Source organism: Lycium barbarum, chromosome 3, assembly GCF_019175385.1.
Source record: "Lycium barbarum isolate Lr01 chromosome 3, ASM1917538v2, whole genome shotgun sequence".
Classification (NCBI taxonomy): domain Eukaryota; kingdom Viridiplantae; phylum Streptophyta; class Magnoliopsida; order Solanales; family Solanaceae; genus Lycium; species Lycium barbarum.
The window spans coordinates 10,254,106-10,278,502 of NC_083339.1; the positions used below are offsets into that span (position 1 = coordinate 10,254,106).

General features: G+C 32.3%; 2 protein-coding genes across 2 annotated transcripts; both read right to left on the reverse strand.

Annotated features, from left to right (window-relative positions):
* Window positions 1-1,471: 1,471 nt before the first annotated feature.
* LOC132630277 (short-chain dehydrogenase TIC 32 B, chloroplastic-like) lies at window positions 1,472-9,357 on the reverse strand. Its single transcript, XM_060345866.1, has 8 exons — window positions 9,113-9,357; window positions 4,030-4,261; window positions 3,855-3,934; window positions 3,482-3,634; window positions 3,321-3,400; window positions 2,932-3,016; window positions 2,800-2,846; window positions 1,472-1,761 (listed from the first exon to the last, which is right to left on the reverse strand). Exons 1-8 carry the CDS (start codon window positions 9,222-9,224, stop codon window positions 1,588-1,590), a joined length of 963 nt encoding a protein of 320 aa, XP_060201849.1. The 5' UTR covers window positions 9,225-9,357; the 3' UTR covers window positions 1,472-1,587.
* Window positions 9,358-11,623: 2,266 nt separating this feature from the next.
* On the reverse strand, window positions 11,624-17,142 carry LOC132630276 (short-chain dehydrogenase TIC 32 B, chloroplastic-like). The gene is made up of 8 exons (XM_060345865.1): window positions 16,802-17,142; window positions 14,126-14,357; window positions 13,945-14,024; window positions 13,411-13,564; window positions 13,080-13,158; window positions 12,564-12,648; window positions 12,434-12,480; window positions 11,624-11,947 (listed from the first exon to the last, which is right to left on the reverse strand). Exons 1-8 carry the CDS (start codon window positions 16,911-16,913, stop codon window positions 11,774-11,776), a joined length of 963 nt encoding a protein of 320 aa, XP_060201848.1. The 5' UTR covers window positions 16,914-17,142; the 3' UTR covers window positions 11,624-11,773.
* Window positions 17,143-24,397: the final 7,255 nt, after the last annotated feature.

Genomic DNA, 24,397 nt, shown 5'->3' on the forward strand with positions numbered 1-24,397 from the left:
ATAGTTGATTCGTGCCACTTTATTACTTCCACCGTTCCCATTTGTGTGACAATGTTTGGTACGGAGTTTAAGAAAAAAAAAAAGTTTAAACTTTTGATTGTAGGAATCATTCGGCGGGTCATATCGACTGTTCATATTTCTTCAATTTCCGCAACTATATTGTTGTCATGGTAACCAGTGGTGGATTAGAAATTTCAACAAGGGTATTCAAACAAATCGGAAGAATGTAATAGACGAGATTTGTACATATGACCTAAAATAAAATTTTGAACCTTCTTTATAGTGATATTAGAATCTCCTCTTATCTCAAGGTTATTCGACGATTTATAATATGAAAATAGATTTGTTTTTTCCTATTGATACAGGAAAATTTCTCGTCAGCTTCTCTCCTGATTTTGACTATTTTATCCATAAAGTTTTTTTAAAATTCATAGTGATACACTCAAAAACTAATAAAGGAGAAGCTTCGATTGTAGAAGAAGTAGCTTCCTACCTCCTTCAAGAAGAAAATGAATATTTGCCATCTTTGTTTTAACTAGCTAAGCGTAGGAGGAAAGAAAGGAAAGAATTCCTGTTTAAGATGCTGATCATTGTTACAATGATTGACTCCAGATTATGTTTACTCCTCCTTTCTCACATCAATTGGTTATCTGATCCATTTCTGTAAACAAAAATTACATAAAAGGAGTAATTTAACCACTACATTTTGAGAAATTACAAATTATTTCTTTAAGACATTGAATATTTCTGCGACAAACATAAGAATCCCCTAGGAGCTAATGTGATAGGTTAACACACAATTAGAATTTGCCTACCATAAAACATTGACAAAGTTATCCCATGCAGAGTTATTTACGGTGGCTGATAACCAAAACCAGGGGCGGTCCTATGTGGTTTCAAGTGGGTTCATATGAACCCACTTCATTGAATAATAACACTGTATATACATGTATATTTAATCTATTTTTAAAATATATATATATGTATATATAGTGTTATTTATATATTTCTTATATATTGAACCCACTTGGTAAAAATTCTAGGTCCGCCACTGACCAAAACATAGGCCTTATCTTACGACTAGAATTCCTCTTTTTCCAATCCAATTCCTCCACCGATGCGAACCCCAGTTAGATTATGGCATGCTACACTTTTGAGTTATTGCGAGAACCCGTAAATATCTTTTGGATTCAGGAACAACTCGTAAATATCTTTTTTCCTTTGGGAAGAGCTAGAGCAGCAAATGTTGTAGCGAAGCTGATTGCAAAAGAGGGGAATCAGCCACATGAAAATTAACTTCTGGGGAGGTACGCTTGATATCCAAAAACAGCTCAACAATAGTCGAATAAGTGGAGAATGTTGGGGAGAACAAAAAAAGTTTGGGTAGAGTCGGATCTAACTGTTGGCTAGGTAAGTGTCCTGTAATAAAAGACATATAGACAAGGCCACAGACTAGAAGCAGAACAAGAAAAGCTCAACTCAAACACATTTCTATAACAGTTTCAATAAATATGAATGAAATAACATCTTCTTTCCAGGCTTAGTTTCTGAGGAACTGCACTTAACTAATCAAGTCTTTAGAGCTGCTCAAGTCTTTAGAGCTGCATTGATCAAGTGGTTGCTGAAATCCCAAAGCTTACGTGCTAAAGCTTCGTCTAGTGCTAGCTTGCTTGGCTCGTACTCGTTGCAATCGTTGAAGAACTTTCCAGTGACCCCCTTCAGGCCTGGATGCAGAGCAACATAGCAAGTTGTAGCTGCCCCCTGTAAAATAGAATCATTTTCAATACCTATTAGTAGTATTTTCCCTTCATAATCTAATGTGAGGCAACATAATTATCAAAGTAAGATTGCCTAGACGTTCATTGGTATTGAACCTTAATTCTAATTTCCTAGAGATATGATATCTTAAGTCAGCTTCTTAAAGGGACTACAACATTTTAGGCCGCGGAAATATGAGATAATAGTAAGTTTGTGATGCCCTTAGATGTTCTGCGGCACGTGCTCTAAACTGATGTATTCAACTGAGTTTATAATCTTGGCAGACAAGCCAGGGTAATCTTTGAGATTTCATTATGATGGGTATATATCATTGTATTTGTTGGTCTCCAACCAGGAGTTCCTAATAAGCGCGAATCATCAGCTCGCACTGACTACGTCACTGCCCTTCGGACCTTTATCCACAAAAATTATATCTTAGTTTTGCTAGAAGAAATTTCATTTTAAGTGGCATCAAAAGTTCATGCAGTCTGCAGATGTCTGGATAAATTTGAAATCATACTCGCTTAGCCAGAAAAATCTAATCCTCTAAATACTTGAATGCAGGATTGCAGAGGCAATGCACCGATTTTTGAAAGGTGCTTCTTTAATTTCTGAATGTCCTATAATGCATAGTTAGGAAGCCAATAATGTTCTGTACAAAATGTCTTGATCAATTGATGCCAATAACTCCTATTCCCTTAAGTATGTAATCCTCTGCATATTTGTAATAACGTTCTACAGGGAAATTTTGAGGCAACTAAGTTAAAAAGAGGGGAAAAAAGAAGAGCAGAGCCCTCACACCTCCGGTCAAGTGGTAAGAACGCAACACGTGATGTGTAGTTAGGCGCATGTCACGGGGGTGAATTCTGTTGCAGATAAAAGCTTTTTCTTTAGTGGAGAATGGCTATTATCCACGAGTTTCAAACTGTGTGTCACTAGCCCTCGAGGATTTCTTGGTTTAAGAAAAAAAAAATCAAATGTGGCCATGGGAATACGACTACTATGTGTATTCTATTTCTTGCCAGGAATTTACCCATTTACCTGAGGGACACTCTTCCATAGGAAACTAGAGAAAGCCCTTATGATATCTGTCAGAGAAAATCCAAGTAAAACTCCAGAAAAACGGGTGTCCTCAAACTAATCTTTTCGTAGAGAGTAATATACAATACATACTCATCATAAAGACAGAATGTCTCATGAGATTTGTCATTATTAAACCTGGATGCACTGAGTTGACAGTTATATTTGCTCCCTCTTCCTGCATTTTAGGAGAAGATTACATTAGTGTCGCATCAACAGTTTAAACATGTAGATTAGAAGATTTGCACAATTAAACATGGTATTAAAATCGACAGATATTTTGAATTCTGAGCCTCACGACCTATAGTCAAAAGAATTTCCACGTGCTTAGTCACTAGCATGTGACTGAGCATACTGAAGACTAACAAAACAAACTGTTTAAGCTTGTAAATGAAACAGTTCACACAATTCAACAAATTTAGGCCGTGAACGAAAACAGATCCTACTGGCATCTTACAGTAAGCGAAAGTTTAGAGAAGTACCTGTAAGCGGCGAGAAAGCTCATTGGCATGTAAAATATTGGCTAATTTGGATTGACTATATGCTTTTTTGTCATGATAGCCGGTTCGAAGAAACAACAGATTGGAGAAAATTAGAACGAGTAGTCACGGTTTTATAGAAATTGAGTATACTAGTGTATACCTGCTCTTGTCATTGATTTTGTCAAATTGTATTCCTTCTTTATAAGTGAAAAGGTGAGCTAGCGATGACAAGTTCACAATCATACCCTGAACACCAGTAGCTTTTGCTGTTTCCTTCATTTTGTCTAGAAGTAGATTAGTCAAGTAGAAGTGACCTGAAAAACCAAAGAAAACAACATAAAAGGTTTGATTCAGACGCAATACTTCTACCCAAACATGTAACTGCTAATTCCTAAATTCAGCTCATGTACTTGAGTTGATTAAATGCTACTTAAATTCAGCTAAGCCAAGCAGGCTCTAGTACAACTACCAAAAGGTGCATTTTGAGATAAACAGTGTACAAAAACGACTATAAAATAGTTTGTCAGTGTATACCTAGATGATTTGTCGCGAATTGCATCTCTATACCATCTTCTGAAAGCTGAAATGGACAGAACATGACACCTGCATTATTTCTGGTTTGCAAATTCTCATTAGGCAAACATGTTTTGTTTTTAACTAAAACCCAACCAAAAGGCATATTGGAGAAACATAGAGATCAAGCAATTACATTAAGATGTTGAGAGGAAGGTTAAGTGCTTTGAAGTTATCAACAAATGCCTTGACAGATCTAATTGAGCTCAGGTCAAGTTTCTCAATATCGACACGAGCAGTTTTATTGTCCTTGAGAATAAGCTGTTTTGCTTCATTTGCAGCCTCCATATTTCTTGCTGCAATAATGACATGAACATTCCTCATTGCTAAAACTCTGGCAGTTTCCAAACCAACTCCACTTGCACCTCCTGTACGTCACAAATGCATCATTGTAAAAAAGTTCACTTAAAATTACCAAAAGTCTGGTAAAAACTATACAATAACCATGTACAGCATGAACCGAGGCGTTAGAGCAATGGTAAAGTTATTTTCATGCGACCTATAGATCACGCGTTCGAGCCATGGAATTAGTCACTGATGCTTGATTCTGGGTGAGCTGCCTTTATCACACCCTCTTGGGGTGCGGCCTTTCCTTAGACCTTTTTGAACACGGGATACTTCGTGCGTTGGGCTGCCCATAATGGTTAATTAGATTATCAGGTTTGTTAGAAGCAGATTTTGAAGTATTTACTATTTAGCATCAGATTGCCTGACTTTCCTCCACAGAACAAAGAGAAACTGGATTGTCTGTTTAAAATGTTCAGAGCTCCACTATGCAGCTCCATTAGGTTCAGCCAAATTTCATCAATTATATGGAGGTGACAAAATTGGACAAAACATTTTCTATATATAACATGCAAAACGGATTTCACAAAAAGATTCATAATTATTTTTCTTCCTGTCCGGTGGTTATAAATGTTCATATAAAATTTAAAGGAAAAAAAAAACATTGTTATAAAGTTCAAATAAAATTTAAAGGAAAAAAACACTGTTATAAAGTTCAAATAAAATTTAACGGAAAAAAAACATTTGTTATAAAGTTCAAATAAAATTTAAAGGAAAAAAACATTTTTTATAAATGTTCATATAAAATTAAAAAGAAAAAAAAATAAGTTTCCATGTGATAAATCGAACCGTTTGTTTCTTTTAAGAAGTCCTTAAGCAACAGAATATAAAAAAACATAGTTATAAAGTTCAAATAAAATTTAAAGGAAAAAAACATTTTTTTTAATAAATGTTCATATAAAATTAAAAGGAAAAAAAAACATAAGTTCCCATGTGATAAACCGAACCATTTGTTTCTTTTAAGAAGTCCTTAAGCAACAGAATATACTCCTTTTCGGATTTTTTTCCCGGGAATATTATGATTACACAAATTAATGAATGCAAGACATTGTCTTCCATAGATATTTTTATCACTAAATAAGTAATACTGCCTCCGTTTCAATTTATATGAACCCATTTGACTGGGCACGACATTTAAGAAAGAGGGAAGACTTTTGAAACTTGTGATTCAAAATAAGCCTTGAAAATTTGTGTGGCCGTAAATCATTCATAAAGTGAATTTGTTTCCAAATTAAGAAAAAGGTCATTCATTTTGGTACGGACTAAAAAGGAAATAGGTTCAAACAAATTGAAACACAGGGAGTATATATTTTTACTTTATATTTTACTACTAAAATCATATTTACTTAGTTAAAAAAACTGAGAGTAAGTATTTAGCTTCTATTCCCTCTATTGTTCGACAACAACCGAGAACATTAACACTCCAGATCTAGAGTAGTTAATTTTTTATATTATTGAAAACATAAAGAATATATAGATCTACTAAACTTTTATTATTGAAAACATAAAGAATATATAGATTTACTAAACGTTTATTATTAAAAACATAAATAAATCTTTTATTAACGATTGGAAACATAAAGGATATCGATCTAGATCTATGAAACCTTTATTATTGAAATACTGCTTCACGTTAGATGACAAGCAACCTTTTTTAATTGGAAGTATTTCCTTTGTTTTCCATCCCAAAGTGTTTAAAATCTGTGGCCCAATATCAACAATCCTCAATACCCTTTCATTTTTTTGTGCGGAGTGCCCTTCAAATGCATTGGGTCTTTAATTTTTGCCTCTCAAATTGATGATCTTTAATTTTTGTCTCTTTCGCCTAATATCAATAGGTATGGGGTTTGAACCCTATTTAGTAAAAAAAAAAAAAAAGAAGATAATTTCACAAGGCGGAGTTTTATAACAAAGTTAGGCTTTAAGTCAGAATTTTGCTTTTAGATATAAGTCAAAACTCTGCCTTAAGTCAAAACTCTACTTGATCAGGCAAAGTCTGAAGGTAAGACAGAGTTTTGCAGGCAAATCTCTGCCTAAAGAATATAAACTCTACCTTGTGAATTTTTTTTTAAGTTTTTGACTGAGCGGGAATTCGAACCCAAAACTAAGAGATTCTAACGAAGAGCGAAAATTAAAGACCACCAATTTAATGACCAAAAATAAAAGAACACCCCAAAATAAGGGCATTCCTACGAATTGCCCAAATTGTTTTCCTAAGAACTTCATATTAATACTAATATTTTATCTAAAACTAGTCAAATATAGAAACTTTTTCTAATAAACAAGATAGAGATACACGGAAGAGTGACATATACCTAAATTGAGGACCCTTCAATAAGAAGAGTCAAAGATGCTAGATTGGTCAGGATGAGTGTTTGGGTAACAAAGCTAGCTAGCCGAGTAGTGTGAAAGGTATCGTTACGATAAACTTAATTTGTCCAATAACCAACTCCGAGGCTGCCCATGATTTAGTGCGTAATAGGGATCGGTGGGGATATTTTTCCTTCAACCAACGATTCATTCACTATGAACTAAAAAGTGAACAAGTTAAAAATTACAACAAAGTCAACTAAAAGATAATTACAATAACTGCTCATAATAATCAGAACTAATTATGTGACGAATATGACAAACAACATAATACAAGTTAAATTGCACTACAACAACAACTACACTTTAGCTATATGAATCTCTACTTTCTTTTAAGCTCATTTCATGTCAGTAGCGGCATACTAAACAAAACAATAATATAAAAAATATTTGCACAATCTGTGTATACAAGTAGTTAAATTACCATAACCAAGGGTGGAGTTAGGGGGACGCAAGGCCGAGGTTCATCAAAACCCCTTTCGTTGGAAAATAACACTCATGTTGAATCCTCGCGACTTGTCAATTCATGTGTTTACCTTTTTTATATCTTGAATCCCCTTCTGGCTTCGCCACTTACCATAACCAGTGGCAGAGCTACATATATCGAAGGAAAGTCAACTGAACACTCTTAACGAAATTTCTAAATCTACACACTATCTATATACATAAATAACTTAAATTTTTATGGTAGCAGCTTTATGAATCATATTTTACTAAAAGTGAGAAACTCTTACCTTCAAAGTTAGATTACAATTTTGCCCCTCTTGTATAACAAAATGCAATAAAATTATCTAATTCATTAAATATTAAGAAGTAATATTTCAATTACATGAAAGTTGAATCAAACTTTTCAAGAGCGGTAATGAATTTTAAACTGCATTGAATCAAACCAGAAAAAATTTCTATTCATTTTCTATGATTGAATTCCACGGTAATCTGATTGCTCCCTTGAGCTTCCACTAGCTATTAAAGTCATCGTTTCACAATCTTTTCATATTTTATGTATTGATAAAATGCATAATATATTGCCATTTCATATCACTTCTAGAGTACCTTCTCTGTGTCAAATATTTATCCATTGTTTAAATTATATCTACCATAAAAAGGGGGTGCTCAATCATATAAGAACATCCATATAAAACTTAAAGTCATTTTTTTCCTTGAATCAACTACAATTCCAAAAACATCTTTGTATAAAAATGTAAATATACATCCTAATAAAAAGTTAAATAAAAAAATCAAACGTGAGACATCAGCTTTTGATTTTCTCGAGTACAATGTATCTAAGCACTAAGCTTATATAATTAAAGCAATTTATTTCTTTTGAGTAATGGATACTAATGATGTTTAGCTTTTATTATATTAAAAATTGTAATCTTTCAAAGTGTAATGAGTACAGCTATTATTATTAGAACAAATTATAACGGCAATCATGTTAATGAATTATCTCATCAGTTCAAGAAAACCAACAGATGCACTTCTCTGCATTATAAAGTTATTATTTCATGAGAGGAAAGAAGCGGAGGGAAATAAGCTTTGCTTCACAAAATGGGATGGAGTTAGAATCAGCTAAAGCTAGCGAAGCTTGAAGTCAAGGAAAATTCATGAGGCTGGAGAAGCTGTATACAGAGCAATGATATCTAAGGTTGTACATATATTTATTAGTCTTTATATTTTTCCAACATTTTATTTCGTCTAAATTTGATTTGCAGAATTCCAAATGATATCTGGGCCATATTTCATAGCATATAAATACAGTTGCTTAAAAATGATGTTCCTTCGATATTTCACCATTTGTTGACAAAATTCAAATTTTCGAGTATTTGATTTGATGCATGCATATGCGACATCGAGAGATATGTATACTCTTTTTCCTGCACTAGGATCTTTTTCTCACGGGGTTTTTCCTAGTAAGATTTCAACGAGACATACTATCTATCAATAGACATCTAAGGAGGAGTGTTGTAAATATTAATATTAGTTAATTGTGAATGTCCATAACTACTACGTGTAATTCCACCATTAAGTGTAGTAACACTACCCATCCACTACCTCCTCATTCATCTCCCACAACCCCATAATCTTCCCCACCTTCTCATCAACTACTTCTACTTGAGTTATTCCTAATATAATTGCCCCAATCTTCTCTATATATGATTATGTTATTGTATTGCTTCTTCTCTGGTATATGTATCAATGTAGATGTAAATACATGAAGATAATTGACCAATTAGAAAATTCTCAATTTTGGAAAAAAAAAAAAAAAGGTATTTCTTTTTAGTAATTTCTTCATGGATAGGAAACCAACTAAATATTTAATGGATTCTTCCATCGTGTCAAATATTTCTTTAAGTTCTTTGATTTATTAGAGAAGTATGCAATAAGATGTCGGATCTCTCAAATCCGACATGTTTTTATGTGGTATTCTCAAAGCTTTTGTAATCTTAGAAAAAGGGTATGCGCGTGCCGAGAGACTAGTAGGACTAAATATGAAGTAAAAAAACCTGTAACAATGGCTGTGAGATTGGCGCCATCAATGCCATGAGTGACCTGCTCAGCAGTAGAAGCTGATCCAAATCCACTTGGACCTGGTCTTCCTGTTATCAACCTCAACATTTTTCTCACACTAAATTATCCAAATTAAAGATATAGTGACACAACAAAAGTTCAAACAGGAAAGAATAGAAGAGGCTCAAGAAGAAACCAGTTTTGGTTCAAAATATAAAGAGTGATTCTTGAAGAAAGATAGTAGTAATTAAATTAATTAATGAGAGAAATGACAAAAATGATCCCTTATGTTTGAGGATAGATTCAAAATAGTCTTAAGTATACACTGGACAACTTTGGTCCCTTAAGTTCGCTAAAAATTAATACTTTAAGTCCCCCTCAAACATTTATCAAACTTTGTCTATTAGATTTGCCGGGAACAATGAAAAAAGAAGTTTTAACAATAACACCAAGAAAGTCCAATCATATCCTAAAATATGCAACACAGAAAAAATTGTAGATAGGAAAAAGATATTAAAAATATAGCAGAAATTACATCTTAAAAAGCTACGGTAGACTATAGAATTAAATAAAAAATGGGAGACACTACAAAAATGTACCCTATATGTGAGGTCCCACTAACTGCCCCCACCCCACACACCCCCATAACCCAAACCGTAGGACGAGAATTGTTCAATACATGCTTAAGGGACTAGTTTGACCTTAGCCTCAAACATAAGGTACCGATGAAAATAAGGTACCGTTGTTTTCATTTTCTCTAATTGATGAAGATAATGTTTGAAGGGGAAAAAGACAACGACATGAAGGTTGCAAATTGCAATGAAAGAGATGTATGGGTGGGTTGTTGAGACTTCGAGAGTAGTAAAATATTGACTTAATATATATAAAAAGAATTTTTATTTATTTATTCCTTCAGTTTAACGTAATTTGACTACGGAGTATAACAAAGAATAAAGATACTTTTTAAAATTTGTAATTTTAAATACATTATTTTTTTAAACAACCTAGTAATAAGTAAATAGTGCCATTATTTTAGGAACAGATTAATAAAAATAGTATTTTCTTTTTAGTTATCATAGTTACTAAAATATTTGTCATTTTAGGAAAAAATTCAAGATAGAATTAATTATCTTTCCCTATATTTTAATTTAGTAAACTAGATTGGCGGTGAGTGTAAGGAAAACTGAGATTGAAGAATAAGGAAAATTTAGTCAAAGTATTTTTCAGTTAATATCTTTTAAGAAACGTTTAAAAGGAAAACATAATAACAATTAAAATGGACGTAAAGGAGTACCCTTTTTTCGCTTTTTCTCTTTTAACCAAACCTACAACCCAACCCTCGAAATCAAAATGAAAAAAAAAAAAGAAAAAAAAACTCAAACCTACAATTTAACTATTTCTTTTACAGTTAAATTCATACTTGAATAGAAGTAAGAAGGAAATGAAGTGTGTATCAAACTTTGTTTCTTTCCTTCTTGTCGTTATGTTTGACTTGTTGCTACTTTTATTCAAAAGGCAAGATCATTTTTTTTTTCCGAAATTATAAAGGTATTCAATATTTCCCAATTTTCTCCATTATATAATGCAACTATAACCACTTGACATTATAATTACTTTCCAGTCCCCCATACACTTTTCTAAATTTCAGAATAGCATTTCTATCAATGATGCTTTTCATATTTCATTCCTACAATTGATTGAGATCTGAATAATCACTTCTCATAATCCATTTGGCAAACAAAATTACATTAAAGGAGTAATGTAACCACTACATTTTGAGAAAATAAGAAATATTTCTTTAAAACTGTTGGCGGATTGCATTGAATTTGGGCGAGTCAAAATGGATTGTGTTAATAAATGAGCTCGTCAAAAGTTTTTTGGGCTGAAATTGGTTGAGCTGAAATGGACTAAGAAACGGATCTTTGTGCTTTAATATCTTATTTTTTTATTTTATTTTTTTATAATTTGTCTAAGTATCTAATAATTTTTATTTTATTATGATTTTATAAAACATATAAAAAAAAGGTCTTTTGAAAAATATTCCTCATGAGTCCACTTACTCTACATGTCAACCCAAATTTTACATAGGCTAGATTTAGCGGATTAAAATGAGTTGAGTTAATAAATGACTAGCTTATGACTTCTTAAACTTAAACGGGTTGGACGGATCATATTTTCATGGGCTAGTTTTACTACCTCTATTTATGCATCAACTATAAAAATATATATAATCAGCTAAGAGTTGCATAAAAGCTTAGATGGTGAAGTCTGTTGTCAATTGTGAAAGGTTAATCACACTATTTGACAAGGCGGATCTACAACATAAGATGTGGTTAAGTGAATTCAGTAATTTTTGCTCGGCCTATGAAATATCTATAAATATTTGACTATAAACGCAGTTATTATTGTCTATTAACTTGGTGTAGTTGATCCGCCTCTGATACTTAAGTTTGCCTACCGTAGAACTTGAACATAATAGACGTTGCAGAGTCATTTACAGTGGCTACTAACCGAAAGAACACTTGATATTCATATTTTAAACATAAGCTTAAAATTTAAGAACCAACAAGCTTAAAACTCAACAAACTTGTAACAACAGTTTCATAAAATATGAATTAAATTAATTTCCTTTCTCAACAACTGCATTGAACTTATAATCAAGTCTTTAGAGCTGCATTAACCAAGTTGTTGCTGAAATCCCAAAGGTTACGCGCTAAAGCTTCCTCTCGTGATAGCTTGCTTGGCTTGTGCTCATTGCAGTCAAGGTAGTACTTTCCAGTGACCCCCTTTAGACTTGGATGAAGTGCAACATAGCATGTTGTAGCTGCCCCCTGAAAAAATAGAATCATTGTTTTATTACCTAACGATATGATATATTAAGCCCTTATTGGCTTTGACAAAATTCATTTTAAGTGACGTTAACGGTCAAAATAGATGCAGTGGTGTTCGGGCCAGCTTGGACGTGTTGAGATACTACTAGTATAAAGGACAGCAGAGGCAATGCACTGATTCTTGAATCTATCCTCCGTTCTGCAGAGTTACAAAAATTTAAATGCGGCTATGCAATTAAGTTATTTGTGATAAGGCACTGTCCCCACAGGAGGAAGGGATTCATCTGAGCCCTATTTGTCAAAAAATTATACTATGTATATCAGGTCAATTTTTTTATGTATATATATTATATGTTGAATCCCCTTTACGTGTTTACTTTTTTTAACTTTTTGAATCCGTTCTGTGAAAATCCTGTCTCAGCCACTGACTGACTGTTGAAATTCATAAAAAGGTTAAAATGTTTGCAAGGAAGTGAATTCACTTACCTGAGGGACATTTTTCCATAGGAAACAAGTGAAAGCCCTTAAGATTCCTGTCAAAGAAAATGCAAGTTATTAAAAAAGCTCATGAACCTCTAAGCTAATATTATTTTGTGAATGGTTAATAAATACATACTCATCAAAAGAGCAGAATGCCTCATGAGGGGTGTCATTATTAAACCAGGATGCACTGAGTTGACAGTTATATTTGCTCCCTCTTCCTGCATTTGATGAAAAGATTACACTTTTTAAATAGTTTTAGTAGTACAAATCTAGTTGCAAATTCAGGTAAAACAATTTCATTCTTTAATTTACTATATTCTTTTTAAGCCAATGCTATTTGATGAATATTAGATGAGTTGCACGATTCAACAGTTTAAACATGATAATTAGACGAGTTGTACGATTGAACATGGTATAAAAGTAGACAACACATTCTGAATTAGAGTCTCACCACTAAGTGTCGTCACAGAATCTCTATGAAGGAACATATTGAAGAGTGACTAATCTCTACCGGTTTAAACTTTTAGATGAAATAGTTTTTACAGTTCGACAATCTTAGGTTGAATCATTGGTTTGATGAGCCCATGATAGCAACGCAATTTCTCCATCCTACAGACAGCTTACAGTAAGCAAAAATTTATAGAATTACCTGCAAGCGGCGAGAAAGTTCGTTGGCATGTAATATGTTGGCTAATTTGGATTGTCCATATGCTAGTTTGTCTTGATAACTGGTTCAAAGAAACAATAGATGGATGAAAGTTAAAGTGAGTAGTCACAGGTTAGTACTAATTGAATATACTAGTGTGTGTCTACATTGCACTGGTGCAAAGGTTGATAGAGTAGTATCTATATTACTCGAACTCTTCATAAATGCCACCGAGTGTGTGTCAGATCCTCCAAAAGTAGTGTATTTTTGGAGGATCCGATACTGGTGCGACAACATTTTTTAAGAATCCGAGCAACATAGGACCGTATTATACCTGCTCTTGTCATTGATCTTGTGAAATCTTATTCCTTCTTTGTAAGGGCAAATGTGAGCTACTGATGATATGTTCACAATCCTACCCTGAATACCAGTAGATTTTGCTGTTTCTTTCATTTTGTCTAGTAGAAGGTTAGTCAAGTAGAAGTGACCTGAAAAACCCCAAAAAAATAAAATATAGATCCATTAGAGCAAGTTCTACCAAAAATGTGTACTCAAAAACTTCACTGTCGATTCTACAAGAATTTATTATGAAAGCTTTTCTATTTGCTTCTCTTCGATGGAAGTTTGATTTTTCCCATAATGTGTACTAATTTTTGGCCTAGTTCTTCTTCTGGTGATCCGTTCAACTTCTTATAGGAAAGCTTAATAACGAGCATAGAGAAGAGCTCATGATTAGCTGTTCGGGAAATTTCTAAACGAACAGCTTCAGCTAAATCTTTCAATTTTCTTATTTACTATGTTCAATACTATGTACTCTTCTATCCGTGAAGTAATAGAAATGGATATTACAGAGTTTGTCAGTGTATACCGAGATGATTTGTCGCGAATTGCATTTCTACACCATCTTCTGAAAGCTGAAATGGACAGAACATAATACCTGCATTGTTTCTGTTTTTGCAAATCCTCATGAGGGAAACAATTTTTTTTTTTTCAACTAAAACTCAATCAATAAGGCAGAACTAGAGAAACATAGAGATCAAGCAAATTACATTAAGATGTTGAGAGGAAGGTTAAGTGCTTTGAAATTATCAGCAAATGCCTTGACTGATCTAATTGAGCTTAGGTCAAGTTGCTCAACATCGACTCGAGCAGCTTTGTGATCCTTGAGAATTCGCTGTTTTGCATTGTTCGCAGCTTCCATGTTTCTTGCTGCAATTATGACATGGACATTCCTCATTGCTAAAACTCTTGCTGTCTCCATACCAATGCCGCTTGCACCTCCTGTAAATCCAGGGTGTGATAGACGAATCGGGAAAAGAAACGTGTTTCGTGGACAATATGGATGAGATCATAAAGAAGTTCTCGAGTAAAAGCTAAAAATTGAAGTTCCTCTTCCTCTTATAGGAAAGGAGATTTAACTTGGTTCATTTTTTGTTCATTCATCTACTGCCAAGTTTAAATCTTTCTTTCCTGAGATTCTACATTCCAATTCCTCATACAATAAAAGTTTTTTTTTTTTTTGTGAATCATTAGCAGTTGTTCTTTACTTGTTAATAATTACCAGTAATCCACTCACTTGTTAGGAGCATCTTTAGAAGTTTTTTTTTTTTTTTTTTTGGGTTTCCTCGCGTTATTTGGTATCCACATTGGAGTCCAATTAAATTCGAATTTAATTTGTGACGGGAAGTTCCATATTGCGGGGGATAAAGAACTCGCTAACAAGGGGACTTCACACCACAGAGCTCGAACCCTCGAACCGAGGACTATTTGTATCTTTAGATATTTTGAGTACTGCTAGCATTAGCAAGAAGCATCAAATTGCCTAATTTCCTCTATAGAACAAAGAAAACTTGTATTGTCTGATTGAAAATTGAAATGTTGTTCAGAATTAGTTCCACTATGCAATTCATGAGATGATAAACAAGACTGTAATGATTATGTTGGAGTTAAAAAATTGGACAAAATAGTAAACTTTTGTTGTAGAAAACATAAGAATATAGATCTATTCATTAATGATAATTTTTCAAGAACTAGTCAACTACAGAAAAAAAAATCCATTTTTTTTTTATCAAAGAAAATCTAAATGCCACCTAAGATCCTTTTAGTTAGCAATATACTACCAAGGCAGATCACAAGCTTCACATAAATGATGTACAACCACCTATCTATATTGTCATATTGATTGACAAAAAGTCAAAACCTAATAAATTTAAAACATCACAAGTACTTGAAAAATCTTTGTCTAGAACAAATTAAAGACTGCCGAGCTCCAACTCAAAGGGAAGTTAATAACTTTGGCCCCTCAAAGTAACGGCCTCAATTTTTTTTATTTAATATTATATATTATTACTCCAATTATTTAAAAGATACTAGATTTATGCTTTATTTTTTTGGAACGTGATAGAAGTTATTAGAAAAAAAATAGAGGTTCATTAAATAAATATTTAAATCTCATAATGATATACGATATGTGAAAAAGAACAATTTAGTGATGATATTTATAATAAGAAAATAAAAATGAAGTCTCTTGTAAAATCCATAACTAAGAACCAATTTCGTTGAACCACCCTTAGCTCATAAGGAACAAACAATAAAATCCATAACTAAGAGCCATCACTTACGTTAGAATTTGAGCCATTGCAAGGAATTCTTTTCACTAGAGAAAAAACAAGGAAATAATAAAAATATAAAGAAAATAAGAAACCCCATTATTCCGGTGAGCTAGGTGAACCAAAGAGTCAAAGACCAGCGATGAACTTTCATCCAAACACCTACCTATCAAGTATCGAATATCAATGATTGCACATGCACGTAAAAATTACTCTTTCCGTCACAATTTATCTGACATCGTTTGACTTGACAAAAAGTTTAAGAAAGAAAGAAGGTTTTTGAAAATTGTGATCTAAAACAAACCTTAGACAATTGTGAGGCTACAAATCATTTCATTACGAGTAAATGAGAGATTTTAAAGTTAAAGTTGTTTCTAATTATAGGAAAGTGGCATTCTTTTTGGGCCAGACTAAAAGAAAAAAGTGTCACATAAATTAAAACAGAGAGGTTAGTAGTATGAGTTTAAGTTCTATGCATCCATGGTATTGTAAAGTATGCTCACACGATTTGATCACCATAATTTTTGGTAGATCTCTATAACAAATAGTGCTCACTCCATCCCAATTTTAGTGTCTTATTTTCTTTTTTGGCTTGTCCTAAAAGAGTGTCTCTTTCTATATTTAGTAAATTGATAATTCAAACATTCTACATGACAAGTTTAACACCACAAGAGTCAAAGGATATTTTAGTACATTATACACATTTTTAATTTTAGAACCATAAAATTCAAAAATCTCTTTTTATTCCTTAAACTTTGTGCCAGACAAACTAAGACCTATAACATGTTAAATTACAAAGACTGTGTTAAAGATCTGCACACTATATATCAATGTAGATATTCTACATTGGACCACTGGCAAATGTCTCTGTATAACCTAAGGTCAGGGGTTCAAGCCAAGAAACTAACCATTAATACTTGCATTAGGGTAGATTGCCTACATTACATTCCGTTGGGATACAACCCTTCCCCAGGCCCTATGTGAATACGAGATACTTAGTGCACCGGATAACCCTTTTTCTCAGTTTATATAACTTAAATCTTTATGTTATTACATTGTAATTCAAAAGTGATACTAAAACGGTTGAGCAGATTTATGACTGGGACATGAAAAAACCTGTAACAATGGCTGTGAGATTGGACCCATCAATGCCATGACTAACTTGTTCAGCAGTGGAAGCTGATCCAAATCCACTTGGACCTGGCCTACCTGTTATCAACCTGAACATTTTTCTCACCCTAAATTCTCCAAGAAAATAAGTATATAACACAAAACAAGTTCAAAAACAAAGAGTAGAAGAGGTTCAAGCAGAAACCAATTTGGTTTAAAATATAAACAGTACTGGATTGTTGAAGAAAGATAAGAGTATATAATTAATGAAGACAAAATTTGAAGAGGGAAAAGGACAATAAGATGACGATTGTAATGAAATAGAGATAAGGTTGGGGGTGTGAATATATAAGACATTATTAGGTTACTATATATACACATAGATGAAGTGGAAGAGTTGTTGTTGGTAATGAATTGGGTATAGAAGAGACACATTAAATTCAATTAATGTCCAAGTCGGTGACTGCCTCTAATTACCTTCACCAACCTCTCAACTGTTTTCCTGCTTTTTGGTTCAAAAATATTATAATGGTCTATCTTATTTGCACCCATGATGTATACAGTAATTGTTTACACCAGAAGGTTACAAAATTTATCTAGTTTTTTTTTTTCATCTTAATTTATGTGGTGGTATTTGATTGAGCACAAAATTTAACCAAAAAAAAAAAAGGTTTTTTGAAGTTTGTTGTTTAAAATAAGTCATAAACATTTGTCTGACTATACATCATAAAATTAAGGGCAAAATAGAAAATGCAAAGCTAAATTGTTTCTATATAAAAAAAAAAAAGGAAAAAGAAGTAGGACATTCTTTTCGAGACAGACTAAAAAAAGAAGTAAAATACATAAATTGGGACAAAAAGAGTTTTCCGTCCGTCTCAATTTATATGACAATCTTTCCCTTTTAGTCAATCACAAAAAGAATGACAACGTTCTATATTTAGCAACAATTTAATTCTACAATTCCCACTTTACCCTTAATGAAATGATTTCTAGCCACAAAATTTTATTTGGCTCGTTTTACCACAAGATATAAAAGTCTTCCTTTACTTCTATAAATTGGGACGGAGAGAGTGCTAGATATTACTAATTTGGTAAAATAAGAAATTATTCTAATAACTTCTTGCAACCAGTTAAATAATTCTGATAGTGTTAACATATTGATATTATCAATGTGTATAATTTAAATTATAAAAACAAATGTATAAAAGAATGGACTTGATTTACTTTTACCGATAGTATAAAGAAATTTTACACTATAATATATTTTAATCGATTATATTATGTAATTTTTCCTTATTTTCCTCACATTTACATATTATTACCTGTAGTTAATCGGATTGTGAAATTTTATTGATATTATCAATGTATAAAGTAGAATGAAAAAGAATTAGTATGCTTCAATCAGTATCCCAGTCATAATCTCAATCTTCTTGAATATTCCTTGTGGAATGGTTTCTTCAGATGACAACTTTTTGATTTCTTGGCATTTTGTATTGATTGCACGTTTTAAGTATTAATTTAATTCCCTTAGTGGTCGTTTGGTTTAAGGTATAACATGGGTTATGCCGGTACTAATTTTTATACCAAGTTTGGTATAAGGTATAGATTTATCCCGGGATTATTTTATACCTTGTACCAAACGTGGTATAAAAATTAGTGCTGGAATAACTCAACTTATACCTTCTTAACCCACTTATACTGGTATTATTTTATACCATCTTTCAGATGGTATAAAATAATACCAACAGATGGTATAAATTAGTCCCGGGATTGTAATCCCGGGACTATTTTGACCTCAAACCAAACGACCACTTAATATCTATCGTGATCCTACTTAATAAAATAATGAGGGCACTCTTATCTCGGAACCACTACTCCACTGGTAATTGAGCCTCACTTCTAGATACTTGCTAGTTTGACCAAAACAAAGATTATATTTCAATTTCTATATATAAAAAAATTATTATGAATTGGTGCATATTCATATTGGACACCTTATTAATGCCACCTTCAACATTGTCATATTCATACGTGATCAATGCCATGAATATAGTAAAGTTTTCCTTAAATTATTTTTCCTTTTCTGACGCCCCATCCTAATAAAAGAAAATCATGAACCTTAATTTATTACTAAAACAATATATTCACATATCTTGTTTTTAGCTTATCGATGTAGTTTCACGGCGTTCAATAAATTTGAAGTAAATTTGAGGCTTACAACGTGATAATAATAACTTCTAGATATCATTAGGAAACATATATTTATGGGCAAAATTAAACATTTGTTCTTCGTGAAATGTAGTAAATATGTTATACAGCTTTGCCTCTACAATAATTGAAATAAACACACACATACAGGTCCAAACTAAACTACTAGTAAGTAAACCTTCTGTTTCAGTTTTTTTTTTTTTTTTTTTTTTTTGTACTGCCAAAAAAATCATTTTTTTTTTCTTTTAGTCCATCTTCAAAAGAATGTAATTTTTTTAAATCTAGTAGATTTTTAATTTTAATAATTTCATTTCCTATTTCAGGAATGACATCATATGCTTGAAATTATAAGATTCAAATGATAATTTTTGATATACTAGGCACTCAAGACCCCAAGATTTAAGGGATCATTTTAATATGATGGTACACACTTTTAGTTTAAAATAACAAAATTTATTGTTCTTATATTACATTCTTATATTTTGTGTTCGGCTGAATAAGACACCCAGTGATGACATCGTGCTCACTAGCTACTCTTCAGCCATATTGTTATGAAATAGTCATTGTCATAGAAATTTCATGACAATATCCTGAAATTTCGCATGTGAAATTAAAATTTTATAATAATGAGTATTTTTTGAAAATTTTAACTTTCTTTTTTATATTTTTTCAATTACTAAAATTAAGCTATTACCTCACACAAAGTGAAACGGGAAGTAAAAAATATTACGCGTTGGTGAGAAAGGGACGGGATATCTCTATCAAGTACGAATATATATATCATTATTGTAACACAGATAAGCCTAGGAACAATTGACATCACGATTCATGAATCCAAAACAAAGTGGTCCTTACAAACTTATAAGATCGTGTGAACATGCATGCATGTATGTTATGGAATATTTATGGCCTTTGCTGTTTCTTTTGGGTACAATTCTAGCAATATCGCCGAAGCAAAAGCAGCACTATATGGAATGGTTGGGCTAAGAGGCATGCATGGTTATAACAACCTTATTCTAGAATGTGATTCTCAAATTGTGGTGGAAATGACCAAAGATAATATTAACATTCCTTGGAAGATGAAAGATATTATAAATCACACTCAGGATATGACAAGGAACATACAATGCGAGGTTCAACATTGCTATCGTGAAGCTAATCAAGTCGCGGATGCACTTGCTAAATGGAGCATTACTAATACTTGATGATCCTATCTAGTTCGAGATTACCCTCCACAGCTGTTGGACCTTATCGTTTGGATCATATTCAAATGGCCTCTCTAAGGCATAAACGGAGGAAGAACAATTTTTGCGTAAGAGGATGAATTCCAGTTTTGCATTAGTCTTATTGAACTTACTGTATAGTTTTATTAGGGACTTTAAGATCCCCAGGTTTTGTGAGGTTGGGTCATTTAATGCCCCCTCTAACTATAATTTTGGTGATATGCTAAGGTAACACCACCATAAGGCGGAATTTAAAAAAAAAATGTTATGGAATTATAAGTTGAGAATGAAATAACTTAAATGTAACCAATTAATCTCGTACATTATACGTAAAAGAGAAAAAATGTTGGAGGTTTAGATAATATCGTGTGAACATTTATGAAGTTACAAGTTGATGAAGACACTTAAATGTAAACTAAAATCTCGTAAGTAAAACAAGAAATTGTTGGAGGTTTGATAAGATCGTGTGAACGTTTATGAAATTACAATTTGATGAAGATACTTAAATGTAAACTAAAATCTAGTAAGTAAAACAAGAAATTGTTAGAGGTTTGATAGGATTGTGTGAATATGTATGAGATTACAAGTAGTTGAGGAAGAAACTTAAATGTAAATCAAAATCTCGTACGTAAAAGAGGAAATTGTTGGAGGTTTGATAATATAAGATCGTGTAAACATGTAGGATGAGATTACAAGTTGAGAAAGAAACTCAAATATAAACCAAAATCTCGTACGTAAAAGAGGAAACTGTTGGAGGTTTAATAAGCAAGGTCGTATAAACATGTATGAAATTACAGGTAGAGGAAAAAGGTTAAATGTAAAACGACCCTCCATTTATCAATTTGGAGATCCGCTAGTTAATTAGGCTTATGGACTAATGTGATACAATTTGCTACTAACAAAAATGTTAATGACTCCCACAACATAACAAATGGTAAAATTAATATCGGTGTCCCAATCAGTTTGTACATATCTCAACTATTTTTTGGGTATTTGTATGACTCTACATATCAAGACGTAGAAAGATGGGGAAAAATCATATAATTATAACCAGCTCCTGCGGCTGATTTTTTGTCTTACGACACATCATGGTAATTGATCAAGTGCATTTTTCTTTCTCCACACTTCGAGTACTCAGAAACGGATTCACGATTTGAAGTTTATGCGTTCTGAAATTTATTATATGTATGTATTCAGTAGATTTCTCAATAACTATTCAATGTTTGAAACAAAAGTATTAAATTCTACTTAACCCGTTCCATCCATGCGAGTTCTGCCCCTGCGAGGGCTTGTTGGAAGTTTGAATGTCTTGTGGCTAAATGACGAAAATGCTGAAAAATTGGTGAATATGAGAGTTTGTTTGCTGTTGTTATCATGAATGCTACTTCTATTTACTCTACCAAAAAACATTCACCGAAGAACAAATATTTTTAGCTCTAATAATATATGAAAGTCAAAATAGCTGAGAAATGAATTCAAATTTAATTTGTACTTCCATATATAGTTTCATCAGCAATGAGATCACGAATGCAGTTGAGTCCTATTAATGAGATATTGGATTTTTTCCAACTCCTCCACTGGCAAAGTATGGAGGCTTCCACACTTGTTTTAAGAATTATTTAATTTTCTTATTATTGTTATTTTTTGGCTAAGAATTTATGTGTTTGATTCAACTATATTTTTGGAAAATATGAAATAGGTCATCTAGTCTAGTATAATTTTAAGATGTTCGGCCGGGTGAGGTCGGGTAACCAGGGTCAGATGGGAGGTTTTTGGTTAAAATGGATTGAGTTTTTATTTAATGTATTTCGGCTTAAAAAAAGGAAGTGTCCGTCGTTAAAATAGTGGCGGAGATACATCTTTTGGCTAAGATGACATTTTGAGTGAATTAACAAAAGAAAAGTGACTTTTCTGACACAAAATAAAGAAAAGTGATTTTATTCACCTATTTTTTGATGGTTCAATAACTGTTTGAACTCTCTTCGTAAATGAAGTGAGATACTTATTTTAGTTCGATAGGGGTTGCTCCTTTTTTGCGGTCACCACCTTCGAAAGAAACGAAAGACTTCTTTCACTAACCTCGTAGTCATTCTCAGATAGATCATAATTATAAGATCAAACTTGAAGATAAGTGTTTTACTTAATTATTGGTCTGACTAATTTTTCGATCAAATCTCCTTTAATCAGCCAGTTTACTAAGCATTTATCCACGCACTACAAAAAAATTGGTAATTTGCGGAGGTTGAAAGTTGCAATTCGCTGGGGTTTTAGCCTCCTCAAGCAATTAACGGAGGCTAAAACCCCGCGAATTGCAACTTTCAACCTCCCCAAATTACCTTTTTTTTGTCTGACGTACGTACGCAACGAACTTCAAACCTTGCCACAAATGGTATGATGTTGTCCAACTACATCTTGATTTATTTTTTTTTGTACTAAATATTTCTAAGAAAAATATTTTTCTTATTTGTGTTTGCTTAGACATAAAGTTAGTTAGGGTGTCAACGCAGCATGTGGATTGTGGGTGAAACACAATAAGGTTTAACAATTAGGAATAGTGTCATAAAGATGATGTCTGCTTGTTAACGTAACTTAAATTAAGTAAGCAATGCATGGGCAAATGGCCAGCATTTATAGGCGATGTAAATTCTTTGTCAACGGAAGATATCATGTTCATTGACATAATTCTTTTATTGTATCTATCCGATCATAAAAGCAAGTAATTAATTGAATTCTGACGAATCATAATCCAAATCTGGCACCATGCACATGCATGGTTCAGGCTTAAGGTATACTAGTCACATGAAGTTACTCTATGATCTACATGCATCTACATTAATATACTAGTTTCATTTTCCCGGTTCAAAGCTGGTAGAACATAGTATGTAATTCGTGAAATTAATTTAGATGCGCAAAGATATTTAATATTTGTGTTGGTGAAGATAACATATAGTACATAGTAAAATTAGTCTAGATGCCTGAAGTTACCTGCTAATTGTGTTGGCAGAAGATAGCAGGTATTCCGTAAAATTAGTCTAGATACGCAATCGATATTTGTATTGGGAGAAGATAGCCTATATTACATTAAATAAAATTAGTCTAACACTAACTATGCGCAAGCTAATCCGGACATCATAGTTAAAAAACAAAATATATACTAGCTAGCTTTACTTTTTTTATTTTTAAGTAGGTGACCAAATTAAATCAATTCGATGCGCTTAACATATAGGGAGGCAACTAAAGTCTATTTTATCTTAGGCACATGAGAATTTTATTGAAAATCAAGATGTCCAAACGAGGAAATAATTCTGTATGATTAGTTATATTTGAATAGAAAAAGATAATCTTATAAAAGATTTATAATATTTTATTTATCAATATTTTTGTTAAAAATGTAATATATTAACAAAAATAAAAATTGTAGTAACCCATCAAGGTTTGTGCTGAGTGGTAAGTAGTACTACTCCTTTATCCTTCATCAAAAATCTCGAGTTCCAATACTGCTGTGTACAAAATAACCTTTGTTAGAGAGTATTTTTTTCATTCAATGTAGAACTTTTAACCTTTGTTAGAGAGTTATTTTTTTTTTAATTCCAATGTAGAACTTTCGACGCAAAGCCAATTTAATAGTGCTCCAATACAAATACCGAATGAAAAACCACAAAATTAAAAAGTTAGCAGTAGGCCATCAGATCGATGACAAACGGGATGGGCTTATGTAATAAAGATTGGAATATGACAATCAGTATTAATATATTGTTGATCAGTAAAGAATATCTACTTCTGGTCATCTCGTTAATTATTCTTAAAAAAATTACAATTATGATTTTTATACTTTGACCCACTTATATAATCAACAAATGAAAGGAAATGAAGAAACTTTACACAAAAATATTACTCCATCCGTCTCAATTTATGGAGACTTTTCCTTTATATTCAGTCACAAAAAAAAAAAAAGATACATTTTTATATTTAGTATACTAATTTAACTTTAAACTTCTCAATTTATTTTAAATATATAATTTATAACCACACAATTCCTATAACTTATTTTAGATCAAAAATTTTAAAAGTCTTTCTCCATTCTTAAAATCTATATTCCGTCAAACGCATTCACGGAAAATGAAATGGAAGGAGCACTTAATTTACGAAACGAGTTAGACTTTTATATTTG

Excerpts from the sequence above, each read along its gene's own strand:
- LOC132630277 (XM_060345866.1), bottom strand. The coding sequence starts at position 9,224 with ATGTTGAGGTTGATAACAGGAAGACCAGGTCCAAGTGGATTTGGATCA. Across the intron at positions 4,262-9,112 it reads TCTCACAGCCATTGTTACAG|GAGGTGCAAGTGGAGTTGGT; the intron begins GTTTTTTTACTT and ends TGTGACGTACAG. Across the intron at positions 2,847-2,931 it reads ACATTCTGTCTTTATGATGA|ATATCATAAGGGCTTTCTCT; the intron begins GTATGTATTGTA and ends TTTCTCTGACAG.
- LOC132630276 (XM_060345865.1), bottom strand. The coding sequence starts at position 16,913 with ATGTTCAGGTTGATAACAGGTAGGCCAGGTCCAAGTGGATTTGGATCA. Across the intron at positions 13,565-13,944 it reads ATTCGCGACAAATCATCTCG|GTCACTTCTACTTGACTAAC; the intron begins GTATACACTGAC and ends GGGGTTTTTCAG. Across the intron at positions 12,481-12,563 it reads GCATTCTGCTCTTTTGATGA|GAATCTTAAGGGCTTTCACT; the intron begins GTATGTATTTAT and ends TTTCTTTGACAG.